Source organism: Macrobrachium nipponense, chromosome 28 (assembly GCF_015104395.2).
Source record: "Macrobrachium nipponense isolate FS-2020 chromosome 28, ASM1510439v2, whole genome shotgun sequence".
In the NCBI taxonomy this organism is placed as follows: domain Eukaryota; kingdom Metazoa; phylum Arthropoda; class Malacostraca; order Decapoda; family Palaemonidae; genus Macrobrachium; species Macrobrachium nipponense.
In genome coordinates, this window is record NC_087217.1 from 43,897,318 (window position 1) to 43,913,670 (window position 16,353).

Genomic DNA, 16,353 nt, shown 5'->3' on the forward strand with positions numbered 1-16,353 from the left:
TTCCCTCTGTAGTCTCCACGGGGAGAGGGTAGTGCTGTCAGTGCACCTCACACGACGCACTGTAGGCCATTACTTTAGGGTCTTTAGCGGTGGCGTCCCTTGGACCCTTAGCTGCAACCCCTACCATTCATTTTACTGTACCTCCTTTCATACTCTTTTTCTCCCATCTTACTTTCCTCAGCCTTCTCGAAACAACTGTTTCACATTGCAACTGCAAAAAAAGTTTGCCTCCAGTTACAACTTCAAATAACCTAGGCCTAAGCGCTTGGCCGCTGGCCTAAATTTGATCACGTATTCCAGTCCAGACGCTAATGTGGGCATTTTGGTCAACTCCGGGTATAAATATCTCCTCCCGAGGGTATATTTTTGTCAACTCTGGGTATAAATATCTACTCCCGAGGGTATAAGGCTTTTCTCCTCCCGTGATACTTTAATTAGTGCCCAAAACTTGGATAAAAACAGCTTCTAATTGGGTGCACTGGACCAGAAACAAGCTTCGTTTCACGCTCTGTCGCTGCAAACACCTCGTTAGGACACTTAATGAACGCCTCTACAAGATAATTACGAGGTGGACATGCCGATACTTAATCATTATTATTATTATTGATTTAGAAGACGAACCTAATCGTATGGAACAAGCCCACCACAAGGGATATTGACTTGAAATTCAAGTATTTTCATTATTATTATTATTATTATTATTATTATTATTATTATTATTATTATTATTATTATTATTATTGATTTAGAATACGAGCCTTACTCATATGAAACAATCCCACCATAGGGGCCACTGAGTTGAACTTCAAGTATTATTATTATTTTTGTTGTTGGTCTATCACAGTCCTCCAATTCGACTGGGTGGTATTTATAGTGTGGGGTTCCAGGTTGCTTCCTGCCTCCTTAGGAGTCCATCACTTTTCTTACTATGTGCGCCGTTTCTAGGATCACACTCTTCTGCATGAGTCCTGGAGCTACTTCAGCCTCTAGTTTTTCCAGATTCCTTTTTAGGGATATTGGGCTCGTGCCTAGTGTTCCAATGATTATGGGTACAATTTCAACTGGCATATACCATATCCTTCTTATTTCTATTTTCAGGTCTTGATACTTATCCATTTTTTCCCTTTCTTTCTCTTCAACTCTGGTGTCCCATGGTATTGCGACATCAATGAGTGATACTTTCATCTTGATTTTGTCAATCAACGTCATGTCTGGTCTATTTGCACGTATCACCCTATCTATTCTGATACCATAGTCGCAGAGGATCTTTGCCTGATCGTTTTCTATCACTCATTCCGGATGGTGCTCGTACCACTTATTACTGCAAGGTAGCTGGTGTTTCTTGCACAAGCTCCAGTGGAGGGCTTTTGCCACTGAATCATGCCTCTTTTTATACTGGTTCTGTGCAAGTGCTGGACATTCGCTTGCTATGTGGTTTATGGTTTTATTTTTCGTATTGCACTTCCTACATATAGGGGAGATGTTATTTCCATCTATCGTTCTTTGAGCATATCTGGTTCTTAGGGTCTGATCTTGTGCCGCTGTTATCATTCCTTCAGTTTCCTTCTTAAGCTCTCCCCTCACTATCCACTGCCACATGTCATCGCTGGCTAGTTCTTTAGTCTGTCTCATGTATTGTCCGTGCATTGGTTTGTTGTGCCATTCCTCTGTTCTGCTTGTCATTCTCCTGTCTCTGTATATTTCTTCTTCTTCTTCTTCTTCTTCTTATTATTATTATTATTATTATTCTATAAGGGGGATGCCCAATGTAAGCAGTAACCCTTCAGTGGGTCATTAGCGAATTATCTTACATTTTACCCTTTTCGGCTCTCTATGATATATTTATTTTATTATTATAATAAATATTGTAATTTTTCTTTTACAGAAGTCGGTGGTTCCGGAAATAGAGATGCATCCGTCGATTACCTCAGGGTAAGGATGAGAGAGAGAGAGAGAGAGAGAGAGAGAGAGAGAGAGAGAGAGAGAGAGAGTCTTTGGCGGTCAGCTTACCGACCTCTTAAGAAAAAGTTCCAAATTTGCTAAAGTGTATATATATATATATATATATTATATATATATATATATATATATTATATATATATATATATATATATATATATATATATATATATATATATATATATATATAGGATATGTTTAAAGTTGGAACTTTAAACAACCATTCCTCTGCTGTCCCATTGTTTTTAGCCTAATTATTCTGTCATTCCTTGTGCCTCTTGCTTTAATGTAAAGCTACAGTCAATTACGAAGATTTTAAAATTATTGGCCAAACAAGGAACCCAACGAACTATATATATATATATATATATATATATATATATATATATAATATATATATATATATATATATATATATATACATATATATATGTATATATATATATATATATATATATATATCAATTCATACCTTAAATAAATCAAATAAATCTTTATTAGCTACAAATACAGTTAATTAAATCAATATTACGAATCTAAAAAAAGATTGTCCTCGCCGCCTTTGGCATCTAAACATGCATGTGACCCACATTTCACTGAATATTTTTAACTTTTCGTTTTATTTACCTTTTTTCTTTTTCTTTAAAAGAGAAAGCGTTCAGGCCCAGGTAGTAAGGAGACCCATCTCCCCCCCCCCCCTCCCGCAAAACATCCCTTCCTAGTCCCCCCCTTCCCCTTCCCTATTCCTCCTACCATTTTCCCCCAATTCTTAATTTCCTGTTCTTTAACTTCATTCTTACTTTCCGCGTTTATTTTTTTAGGGGGGGTTCCAAACCCCATCCCGATTCCCCTGCCCTACCCTCTCTGCCCATGTTTGGCCCACCAAGAGGGGCCTCCATTTTTGTTAATAAGGTTTTCTGTTATGTTGTAGTTACGCGATTAACTTCTTCCGTTCTAGAGCTGGTAATGTTCAGATATGTCCTTGTGGAGTGAAAGTAAGGTTACGGGACATTTTACTTTTCCAAAATTTTCATCAATTAAATGTAAACCTTAGTTGGAAGAAACTTAAACCTAAACATACTTTTTAGCGCAGGTACTGATAAATATGTCAGTACCTATGAAAGACTACTGATTTAACCTAACTTTTTAGGCCTACCTTTGGTTCGAACCTTAACCTTTGTCTGTTAGGTCTAATTTAACCTTAGTTTTTAGGGCTGCCTTTGGTTTAATCCTATCAAACGCGTCTAAGGAAGACAAACAAAAGCGTTTTTCACTCTCAAATAACGTATATAACACTTAGGTTTCTTACTTAAACATCAATACTCATAAAAACTAATGAGTCCTTCAATTTAATCTTGTTTTTAGACCGACATTCGACCTAACCTCGCCAAACGCTCCAAAGAAACAAACAAAAACCTCTTTTTCATTTTCAAATACCGTAGGTAACGTTAAGTTTCGTTCTCAAATATCAGGTCTCGTGAAAAGTGATTGATTTCTTCATTTTAACCCTTATTTTTTTTTAGGCCTATCTTAGGTTTAATCTTAACAAACAAACCTAGTTTTTCATGTTCAAATAACGCAAATAGTGCTCTAAGTTCATTTTAACACTGTTTTTTTAAGGCCTATCTTTGTTTCAATCTTAGCACAGAAGCTCCCAAGAAAGACAGACAAACCTACTTTTTCATTTTCAGATAACGCAAATAATACTTTAAGTTTCTCTCTTTTTTTTTTTTTAGCATTCGGGAAACGTCATCGTCTCGTGCAAGAGCCGAGGGCTGTGCAACTGCTATAGCAAAGCTCTAAGGCGCTCCTTCTGCTGCGACTGCCTGAACGGGCCGTGCTTTCCCGCCGACGCGCGCGCGAACACTCCCCAGGGGGAGGTCAGGATGGCTGACCTTAATGTTGGGGATATGGTCCTCGCTGGTAAGATATTTTTTTATTGTTTCATGTTGGATTTTTAGTTATGTCAAGTGATGCTTTTAATCGACGGATTTTCAACTTGTACTTAGGCCCACTGGATAGTCGAGTATTCGCGGTTTAAACCTCTATACTTGACCTAGGCAGGTTTATATTTATGTATGTCATAGTAAAAATGATTAATTACCTATTTTTAAAATCTATTCCTGGATCACTGTCCCTCAAGAGTGTTGTGCAAACATGAACAACTTACACACAAACCTTTAGTACTATAAAACTTGACCAAACGTCCCCCCAACATATTACACACAAACGGCAAAAGCACACTTTCCAAATCAATAAAATTACAAATTTACCACATCACATACGCATGCGGTACAAGCAAATTCTTAGTACCATAAAACTCAAGACCAAACTTCAAAACTACATATTACACACAAACACATACAAACTCACACAACAACTTACACACATTCAAAACAATAAAATTACAGATACATCACATCACATACGTATGTGTTAGGGCTGTTGCCTTGTATAATATTTATGAGGTTATGTTAGACTTGCGATAATCTTACGCTAAGTCGGTTAGTTCTGACTTCCATACTCATTGGAGTGTCTTGGGGTTTGATGATAACTTACGAAGTCCATATCTTCTTTGGTTATGACGACGGAGATGTGTTAAACTCATGACGATAGTTATAAGTTCATTCGATCTCTTTCTGATGTGAGGTTCTAGTAGAAAACACTGAATACAAAAATACATCTATTCTTCTGAGATTACAAGATGAAATTGTACAAGTCTGCCAATGATGATGGCTGATTGAATTCTACATGATGAAGCTTAGATAAAAATGGACAAGTCTTCTAATGACGTTGGCTTGATCGCTTCTCCTCTACAATCTCGTTTACAAATCATAAAGGAAGCAGACAGTAGCTCGAACATACGAACATACACACAGATGACATAGATTACAAATCACGTAGGCCGTTTGAATTATAGGTCACGGTGGTTGCCTCAAGCAAGACGCTTGGGCTATAGTTTATAAACAAATGAATGACCACAGGTGACGGCACTAGACACTGACTGAGTACACGTCATCTTAGCCTACTTTATTGTATACATCATCTTAGCCTACTTTATCGTATCTGGTCTGATCACATTCCTGCAAACAAACTGGTTGACCTCTTGGGTCACTGGTTTTAATTAATCATAGTTTTAGTTTTTTATATATATGGAATAACATTCCATATTTTTATTATGTAACACTTACATAAATGCTCGGTCGGCTACAAAACCAACCACTAAATATTACTCAAGCTTGACTTGCATTTGACTTATAGGAGTGTGATACAGACACTATGTGAATATATATAGATACCTATATAGAGAATACTTATAAGTAAAAAAATTCATGGTGTACACAAATACAGATTCAAGTAATAAGATATAAGACATATGCATATGATGATATTCGTAAATAATAGTGATCACGTGATATATACTGATACATTTTTTCACTTCATCTCATTAAGATACATATGCTACAGAAAATACTAATGTACTCTGATAATTGCATAGAATAAAGATAAACATGATAAAAATCATATTTTAACTAATACAAATTCATATATGAAGTGATAAAAATCATTAATTTTTATGCTAACTGATTTGTTGACCATATACTAACTCATATATTACTGCAGTTATTAGTAAGATAAAAGGTAACAATTGATTATAGGCTACCTGATTTATTTATACATATATATATGGATTCATATAATTATGATCAATATATGTGCACTTAATACAACTGATTAACATAAATGACTAATCTAAGTGATTAATCTAGGTTCACTTTAAATAGATTCTTAGTGAGTACACGCACAGATATATTTCGATTCTGTTATTTATGATATATGCACATACAAAGTACTAACTACTACGGGCACACGAGCCAACCTTTAGTACTAGAAAACGCGATTACATACGGTCACAAACAACACGCACACATTCAGAACAACAGAATCACAGACACATCGCATCGCGTAAGCAAGCACATACAAAGTACTAACACACAAACAAATCTATAAGCACTATAAGGACAAAACTTCATCCCAGTTCTCAACCAAAAGGAACTGAGAACGGAGAACCGGTCTGGAGTCCACTGGTGGCCTGGCTAGACCGAAGACCTGAGGAGGAAGCCCAGTACCTCTCCATTTCTACCGAAGGGGGACCTCAGCTCACCCTCTCCTCCTCACACCTCCTCTTTACCTCCAACGACAACCAGTTGCTCCCGAGGTAAGGAAAGTATTAAGAGGCGAGAACAGCTTGGTTTAGTTGAATGAAAAACACGAGGGCCTAATTTTTTATTTTATTTTTTTAACTGCTGAACAGAAAACAATGGGTCTATAATATCTACTGGTATTTCTAGGCGCAATAGTGATTCGACTACTATGAGATTCAAGGCCTCTGTAACACGGTTTTTTCGCAATAGCTTTTTATCTATGCATTTCATAAATATAACGCTTATTCAGAATACATATTATATCTACACATAAATTTTGACTGTATTCTGCATTACGTAGGTTGAATAAATTTGGTACTTATAATGTAAAAGTGACTTTTTTTGAAGACGGGCCAACTTACTCAGAGAAAAGGTTTCGAACGCACTCGTTACGTAACTTATGACAACATTTCTTCCCTCTTTCTCGATGGATGATTGGCTATACGTAACGAAGGCTAAACCTCTGGCAACAATGACATACAAATTTAAATACAAGCAAAGCAGTACACCTTTATGAACTCTGGAACCTCTCCACTGATAATTGTCATAATGAACAAACAACAAAATATGTTAATAAATACAAAAACACTTCGATTATTAGTCTAACTCCCAAAATAGGTTTCCTAAGAAATTGCAGTCTACTTTATAGGTCACAATCAGATTGACAAGATGTAGGGAATAGTGCGTAACTTTCAAAAACATAATAGACAAGATTGATTTGATAACTGCTATATCCAATGTCAAGCAATTTTTATTTATTGGCTATCTACCTATTTACTGAAAAAAATAGCCGGTACCGTATATTGGCTTTAAACCTTCACCAATAATTATCGTCAGAATGATGACTTCATGAGGCTCCGCCCACTTTCGCCTCGTTATAAATTCAGGATAACACTGAAGGCTACCATGGGCATTGTTGGATTAGAAAATTTAACTTCTGGCTATAAAAACTAATTTCTCAAGTAGTTGTAAGAAGTGCTAAATGATCCTCAAGGATCCCAGCAGTTGGCCTAAACGTTTAATTCATGTATATTACTGCTATACTGTTGCGGCACTACTGCTACAGTAGTATTACTACGCTAGCACTGATACCCCACCCACATCTATGTATCGTTTCGCCATTCATAAAGTCTTTGGGTTTCAGAGCCGATGGAGTTTCTGTCTGGTGGATGGGCGGGCAGCAACATTTTGTCAAAAGGTGTTTACCTTGCTTACGTAATGAATGTTTTTCGACTCTTGGCTGTAATCATTGGCCATGGCGTCGACTAGATCATTTTTACTCTATAAAAATTAAAACTATCAGGTTTAGGTTATTGATAATGCTGACAAAATTTGTGTGTGGTTGTAAAATATACATATGTCAACTTTCAGCTACATTCGATGCTTTGACAAGGAGCAAAATCCAAAAAACCGTGTTACAGAGACCCTGAATCTCATAGTAGGCTAGTTTTTTGTTATATAAATAAATAGATAAATAAATTGTATATATATATATATATATATATATATATATATATATACTATATATACAATTCATCATTTATATATATATATATATAATATATATATATATATAAATGAATGAAAAATAAATATATATAGATAAAAAAAAGAAATATATATATATATAATATATATATATATATATATATATATATATATATCATCTATCTATCTATCTATCATCTATCTATCTATCTATCTATATATATATATATCTATAGTATATACTATATATATATAGTATATATATATATATATATATATATATATATATATATATATATAATAAACGAATACAATTTAACAAATAAATAAGCAAATAAATTCTTAAATAAAACAAGCCAAATGATAAATATTCAAATAAAAAAATAAATAAAACAAACATTAATTTGAAAAATATATAAGCTACAGAACCTTAACAAAAATAAATTAAAAACTAAAAATAGATCAAATACATTAACTAATAAATAAATAAATAAAACCTTAATATATAAATTAACAAATAAACAAGCAAATAAACAAATTTATTAATTAATAAATAAAAGATAAACAAATGGATTAACAAACAACCAAGTGTCCTAACTCTCACTTCCAAGAGCACCTTCTCGAAAACCCCTGCTCTCCAGATGGCAATATTTAGTCATCTCGATTAAAAAAATATAAAAAAATTATTCGGATTTTTAAAAGTCTTGACAAATTCCCAGAGGCATTTCCAGTCTGACGAGACCCGTCAGAAGTATTTAATTAGTCATCAGAAAACATGTAGTACAACAACCTCTCTCTCTCTCTCTCTCTCCCTCTAATAATTGGCATCAGAATTTTCATTAAGAATTTGGAATAGAAAGAAATATTGGCCTACCGACGGAGAGAGAGAGAGAGAGAGAGAGAGAGAGAGAGAGAGAGAGAGAGAGAGAGAGAATACTAGCCTACTGACGAAAAGCTAGATTTTCATTGTCTACGAAGAGAGAGAGAGAGAGAGAGAGAGAGAGAGAGATTTTGGCGCGTATTCAGGTACTGTAGCCAACTGACCTGATTTCTATATAATTCTACCAATAATTCACCAGCCCAATCCACCCTTCTCAATCACAGATGACCTCATGAAAAAATAAGAAAATAAGTCAAAAAAGGCTTTTATTTTGTCTCTATATTTATCTGTCTGTTTTCATTTCTGATTACCCTTACAGCAATTATATAGGCCTATTCATCCCCTTTTCCCCCTCCCTCACTCTCTATATCTCTTTTTCTCTCCGCTCCCTCTCTCATTCCCGTCTCCCTACCTGGGACTGATTAGAGAAACTTTAACAGATTTGCCCCCCACCCCTCTCTCTCTCTCTGACCATGTTTCAATAACAGTTTACACCACACCTCTCTCTCTCTCTCTCTCTCTCTCTCTGTAACGCCAATCTTCTGTTTTATCCATTCAATATGCCCCTCCCTTCTAAGATACTAATATAATCCTTTACGTCATTCCTATCTTTTTTCTTTTACTCTGAGCTAATTCTTTCTTAGACATTATTCCAAGCTGCACTAAAATAGTTGGTGTGTCCTTTTTATCCAATACTCGATTCCACCATTTCTTTTTGTTTAAATCTGGAACCTCAAATATTTACAGAATATCCAGACTTAGCAATAACTGAAACACAACGACTTTGCAGAAATTACACAGAAGGCTCCAAGAACCAAGAGAAATTGATAACAATAATTACAGAAGTCAGTACAAATCACAACAATTAATAAAAGTAACAACAATAATCAATACAGATAACAACAATGAAATCCTTCCCCCTTCAAACGAAGGATCAAACGAGACGTCTGACGTCATCAAACGCCTTCAAACTGTTCAACCTTGTCAGTGACTAGAATCCTCAAACCTCCAGACAGACGTTGGCGTGTTTTTGGGCTTCTGTTCTGTGTCCCGACGGTGACACATCGGAAGGGGAAGCTACAGAAGTTTGGTCTGTTTTCCAGGCTACTTAAGAAAACAGACACACCTCTGAGGGAGAGAGGAAGAAATTACAAAAAATCAATGCCAACTCAGAATCTGACGGCTGAATCGTGGATGGATACCCTATGCACAAAACTTCCACAACATTAGCCGCTTTATATACCTACAGAGAAAGCTTATAAGAAACACGTTGAACCCCTTTATGCACTCGGCATCATTCACCACTCTTACATAATCCTTCATGCTCCCTGAAAATTATGGCCCAATCTTTATAGGACTTCCTCGCCTCCTTCATCCTGCATGAGTCTATCGTGTCTTTTTTTTTTCCACATGATTAAACCTTCTGAAAACACTCTGATTAATCCTTTCACCTAAGCTAACCTTTTAACCAAATCTTGCTGAGCAACCTTAGCAGTTACTTTAAAAGCTTACATATCAGTTCCCGTCCTTGAGTGAATTTCAAAGGTTTTTCTTTTCCCTTACCAGAGGACTGAAGACTTGGAAATAGTCTGTTTAAACAAATATTCTAGTGTGCATGAAACAACGAATTAATTCTATTGTCTCCATTTCAGATTTTCAGGGGAATTATCTGAAAACGAGAGACTCTTGATGCTGTCTGAAAAGTTCCAGCTCTCGACGAACACACCCAAGCATCAGGCGAAGAAAGTTATGGTAACCAACATAACAAACATCATGCCAGTTCTCAAACAAGGTATGATTTTATTGACCCGGAACAAGGGCAGAAACACTTTACATTCACTAGCATGGGGGATGTGCTAATTCATAATAGATGTCACATGGGGGTACTTAATTGAGCAAGCACAAGGGTATACTATAACTCAAATGACCTATAATTAGGGTATACCTTCAACTCAAATGAGCTAACATTACAGTTATCTCTTCCTGAAACACTAATAGGGCAAGGTAAAATTACTCCACTAACCTAAGTCTATTAGAAAGAGGTTCAACAGCAACCCTGAAAAGCTAAAATGTATAAAACCAATTATCTAGCACTAGTGGTTATGGCAGAGCATAACAATTCAAATTCAAATGAATTACTGCATTGGTATGATAACTTGAGCAAAAGACTCTTAGATGGATGACAAATATAAGATAATACTAAGTGGTACAATGAGGTGAAACTTATTCTTACAGGTATAACATCATTCATGACTGTACCTTCTAGCATTACTTTCAAATGAATGAACAATACTACTAGGTATAAAGGGTCACATTAACTTAAACCAATACTATGCTAGTACAGTAACTCTAAAGAACCCACACCAGAAGTATGACAAGTCAAAAGAACTAAAAATGGTAATACAGTCCTGAAGTAACATTAAGATAGATTAAATACTATGAGATACTATTCAGAACGTCAGAATTAGGGGATAAGGTCAAGCCTCTTCCATCATGTTTGACCACAATCCTCACAAACATATATTCAAAGGTCAATAGATGACAGGCCTATATACTGCCAAACCACGAGCCTCGGGCTATTTAGGACCACACTCCATGCGCAGGCAAAACTCTGCAATCTGATAAATTTAATATAGTTTTGTGTTACACATTACAACCATAACTTATATGCAACACTAAATTCAAGATCAAACTGACCTACTGTTTAAGCACTACATGTGTACGCTGCATATGCAAGTGTATCTATTAAAAACCCTTCTTAACTTCGCAGGAGCATACGTGCCTCTAACTCAAACAGGCACCATCTTCGTGAACGGCATCTTAGCATCCTGCTACGCATCAGTCACCCACGACATAGCCCACGTTGCCCTCGCCCCTGTGAGGTGGTTCCCCTCATGGATGACCGAGGATGGTCAGTACGAAGGAACCATGCCTTACGTACGACTGATGAAATGGTTCGCGCGGAGGTTTCTCCCCACTCGCTACTTGGCACCAAAAGATTCTTCGGTGGTTGTGGAGCCCTTGGTTGAGGAAAAGGCACTGTTGTCTTGTCCTCCCTATTTGGACTTGGTTAACAATGCCTTCCATACTTTCATTACTTCCGTGTGATTTAGTCTTTTAGATTCTTAAATGTCTTCAGTGAATAATAATAGAATAAATTTTAAAATGAGTGACATAATACTCCACATACCTGATAATCATTACACAGACTTAATACAATTCATGCTGTATTTAATTCAAGATAAGCACAATTCATTTATTAATTCTCTTCAGAAGCAATCATCTCTGTCATCAATTACATCATAGGTTTACTGAAGATGTAATTCATATATTCAATAAGAGAATGTCACTTGTCAATTTTCAAGCCGATTAAATCGAGTATCAGTTTCTACATCAACTTTGCTTCCAACCTAACCAACTAACATTTCACTGCATTTACGGCTAAGTCCTGAAAATCTTTACATTTGATATATAAAAAAAACATTCACTATCTACAATTTGTGACACTTAAAATATTTGCAAATCGCATCAATTTCTACTCCCATAACCACAAGAATGGACTTGGTTTTTGTGTCTGGTCTGGTCAACAAGAAAGGTCAGCTCTGGAATTCTGCTTCGTCTCCTGAACCAACCCCCTTGGTGATCTGAAGCTCACTCACATATCTGATCATGAATTGGAGCTGGTTCTGAGAAGTGAATGCAGCTAGTCAAAATTCAGTGGAGTCTCTGACTAAAGTTCTGAATACTCTGTCACTGTGGTGGGCACTTCAGTGAAAAGCCCCAGTCCTGGCATAACCAAATACAGATTAACTGTCTTTATGCCACCTAGAAGGCAATGCTGCAAAAGGTGGTTTGAAGTGTCTTCACTTCAAACTTACTCTGACAAGGAAAATAAACTGATGCTCACCCTCACCTTTGGAAGACACCTGTTCTGTCTTACACATACCCTATGAAGGTTTTAAACTTATTAATGTAATTATCTGTTACAAAAGGAGGAATGGTGTACCTCTCTTGTATGCATGTCATCTTGATCTTTGTAAATTTATTTGGGCTCTAAGACATTTAAAAATATTCCTCACATTACGTTGGAGGTCAATAGTGGTCAAAGCCCCTGTTACCATAGACCTATATTAGGTTTGGGAAGGTAAGGTAAAGTTAGGATTCATTGCTGCAACTGGCCTTGAGATGTCTTTGCCGTTGGTTTTGTGTTTTGTAAAGAATGATACTTATAAGCAGAAGCCAAGTAGGCCTATTTCCCAACGGTTGATCTAGTGGGTTATGCATTTTGGACCATTTATCTTAGTAAGTGTCCCGTGTTTTGGTTCCTCCCCAAAAATGCCACTTTCCTGTGGGGTTCAGCGATATTTTTCTTTTTTTACATAGGAGGAAGCAAAAATGTGTGGTTTGTATACTAACAATAATGAAAAAAAAATGTTTAAAGCACAAGCTTAAAAGTCCAGAAAATAGGCCTATGAGAGATTAAAGTACCATACCATTAATCCCACGAGCTAAAGGTTAGGTTAGTACCGAGACCACCCCGCCCCGATACCCCTATTTCCCATTCTGGTCACCCCATTATCATCAAACCACGATGGTTAACAACGACGCAAAACAAAATTTTATGGCATAAAAATATAAACATTAATAGATAAATAAATAAATAAAAATGGCTATTATAAAACAAAATTTTACGACATAGAATAATAAATTTAATAGATAAATAAATGAATAAAAACTGGCTATATAAATATCTACAAAAAATCAATAAAATAAACCACATTAACCCTGAATTGCTGCAAACATACACAGTACGCAACAAGCTGCATTAGGTAAATGGTTATTTAGGTGACACTATAGGTTAGGGTAGTAATACTGTCATCATTTGACTTTTTAACCTACGTTTAGCCTCAAGCAAGATTAAACGTACCATGTGGTTCAAATATAAGTAAATTTGACAAATTATACAAAGTATTACCTATACCTCTCGCAAAACCTAGGCCTATTCCATGGGCGTGATGGCAAAAAAAGCGTAAACTTAGACTAATAGGCTTATTCTACTAAAAAATAACACCAATTCTCATAGCATAAGTGTGTTGTTCTGTAGATTCCATTAAATAAAACGTGTAAATATGAAAAATTTTGAGTATTTAACTTACATTTTAGAGCCAGATTTTCTTCAGTAATTTGACGAAGCCAAAGATCTCTATGTGTAACGATCACGGCGTTCCTAAGAAGACTGATTACTTAAGAAGTTTAGGATACGATTTGCTTTTTTTTTTTTTTTTTTTTTTTTTTTTTTTTTTGTTTTTTTTTTTTTTTTTTTTTTTTTTTTTTTTTTTTTTATCTTTTACCGCTCATTCCTTTTTGTTGCTGCTCCTCAGACAAATGTAATTTTTAGTGTTTTTCCACTTTCATGAGTTCATATGTGTGGTTTTTCAATAATACCACAAGTTTTTGCAAAATGCTACTGTTATAGTACTATCCTTATAGCTCCCGTGCTCCTGGGAGACAAGACTCCTGACTTAGATTTCGAGAAACTTCTAAAAGTAGTACAACTTTATATCACGTTTAATGTTAGATAAAAATTATTATAAACAACTTCTGATGCAGTTAATGATTGATTTTAATACAAAGCAAAACACAGACTTAATTTTTAAAACTTTCATTTGAACAGACGTATTTCAAAACGGGAAAGTAATCGTGAATTTATTTAATTTTTTAGGCTAATTAGGACTATGATTAATCTGCTACAACTGAACTGTTATAATCATAGCTAAAACTTCATTCAAGCGAGGGTAGGCATTTTTGCAAGGTTTAGGCCTATGGCGTGCATTAGGAGAGAATTCTAAAAGGCATTACAAATTTCAAAACTGTTTCAAGACAAGGGAATGAAAGGCCTATAGGTGTCTTGGTTCTAGGCGCTTATACAGAAGGTGGGATTGGCGGCTGGCGATTAAGATAATATAATATATGTACGTTTTTCTATATAGCTAAAGCGTTTCACGTAGTACTGTGAATGTGATGTTGAGACGTCCGTCAGTTATATAATAATAATAATAATAATAATAATAATAATAATAATAATAATAATAATAATAATAATAATAATAATAATAATAATAATAATAATAATAATAAACCACATAGCAAGCGAATGTCAGGCACTTGCACAGAACCAGTACAAAAAGAGGCATGATTCAGTGGCAAAAGCCCTCCACTGGAGCTTGTGCAAGAAACAACAGCTACCTTGCATTAATAAATGGTGCGAGCACCAACCTGAGGGAGTGATAGAAAACGATCAGGCAAAGATCCTCTGGGACTATGGTGTCAGAACAGATAGGGTGACACTCATTGATGTCGCAATACCATGGGACACCAGAGTTGAAGAGAAAAAGAGGGGAAAAATGGATAAGTATCAAGATCTGAAAATACAAATAAGAAGGATATGGGATATGCCAGTGGAAATTGTACCCATAATCATAGGAGCACTAGGCACGATCCCAAGATCCCTGAAAAGGAATCTATATAGACAAACTAGAGGCTGAAGTAGCTCCAGGACTCATGCAGAAGAGTGTGATCCTAGAAACGGCGCACATAGTAAGAAAAGCGATGGACTCCTAAGGAGGCAGGATGCAACCCGGAGCCCCACACTATAAATACCACCCAGTCGAATTGGAGGACTATGATAGAGCAAAAAAAAAAAATAATAATAATTATAATAATTAGTAAACACTGTAGTGGGCAGTAACAACACTGAGGAACTCCAAGAATTTTGTGTCTTTTTTGTGAATGTTCCTTTTGTTTCAAATGCTCTAGTCTAATTGATACTTACTTCTCATCGATTTTAGTAGCCAACTACATGTTTTAGTACATAAACATCCACCAATGAACTGGACATATAACTCTATCCTTGCAATTAACAACAGTTTTCTGAATACATAAAAACAAAACTAATTGAGTAGCACTGATAGAAATAGTGAAATATACTCAAAATATGGAAAAAAGCAAGAAATATGTTACATAACTAAATTTACTCGGAAAAAGCAGAAATAATTTCTCAACCTAATTTGACTTGGGTTACTTCTTAATGTGTTAGGTGCTGCATTCTACCTGGCCAGGGTGCAGGGCTTTGGCCAGTGGCCTCCTTCTAACGATGTCTAAATATTATGCTAATAATACTTCCTTGGACACAACCTAAGCTAACTTAGACCACAACATTCAATCTGCGAACTCGTCTCTTGTAGCCTACTTGGTGCTTACCTCAAGATTTTGAAGTCATTCCTGTGTTCTTGGAATGTTTCAGAAATTGAATGTTGTTCTGATACGTGGACTTTGGTAATAAAATTACAACTTATCAGGGATGCAAACCTCCATGGCAGGAAGATGCCATTTTAACCCGGCCACCCACAAAAGCTGGTGAACTGCCTCGACCCTCACAATATGGTGGAACTTGGAAGACTGCTTCTGAACACCAGGTTTCTTTGGAACCTGAGACAAGAAAATATAGACCTGGTATGTTTTTCAAAAGTGATCTTATAATCAAGAATGATACCTTATGGAATTTTTAATGAATTGTAATTAAAGCAACACTGCAAATAAAAAAAAAAAGACTGAGGGCAGGGACCTAATATCAAAGACCTGCTAAAATTCTTGTGAACTTCTTATGGTTTAACTTGATCCTTCATCTTTAGCACCAATTTTAGCAAAATCGTTAAGACATTAAACAAACAGAGGTCTTTACCCAACAGATAGGAACACCAATATGTTTATGAGCTGGCGAAATAGACACTGGACTTCAAAAAAGGAAAACAAATGAAAGAA

At 35.7% G+C, this 16,353-nt stretch overlaps 2 protein-coding genes across 2 annotated transcripts in view; one reads left to right on the forward strand and one right to left on the reverse strand.

The window, feature by feature from the left end:
- Positions 1–11,923, forward strand: part of LOC135201699 (indian hedgehog B protein-like) — a 19,063-nt gene extending 7,140 nt beyond the window's left edge. The window contains exons 2-6 of the mRNA XM_064230851.1: positions 1,886–1,932; positions 3,696–3,882; positions 6,013–6,178; positions 10,185–10,324; positions 11,303–11,923. Coding sequence (XP_064086921.1) covers positions 1,886–1,932; positions 3,696–3,882; positions 6,013–6,178; positions 10,185–10,324; positions 11,303–11,640 — 878 coding nt within the window. The 3' untranslated portion in view covers positions 11,641–11,923. The remainder of the gene's footprint in view (positions 1–1,885; positions 1,933–3,695; positions 3,883–6,012; positions 6,179–10,184; positions 10,325–11,302) is intronic.
- LOC135201698 (uncharacterized) overlaps positions 1–13,770 on the reverse strand; it is a 36,589-nt gene extending 22,819 nt beyond the window's left edge. The window contains exon 1 of the mRNA XM_064230846.1: positions 13,689–13,770. The gene's annotated coding sequence lies outside the window, so the exon portion shown is untranslated. The remainder of the gene's footprint in view (positions 1–13,688) is intronic.
- Between the last annotated feature and the right edge of the window lie 2,583 nt (positions 13,771–16,353).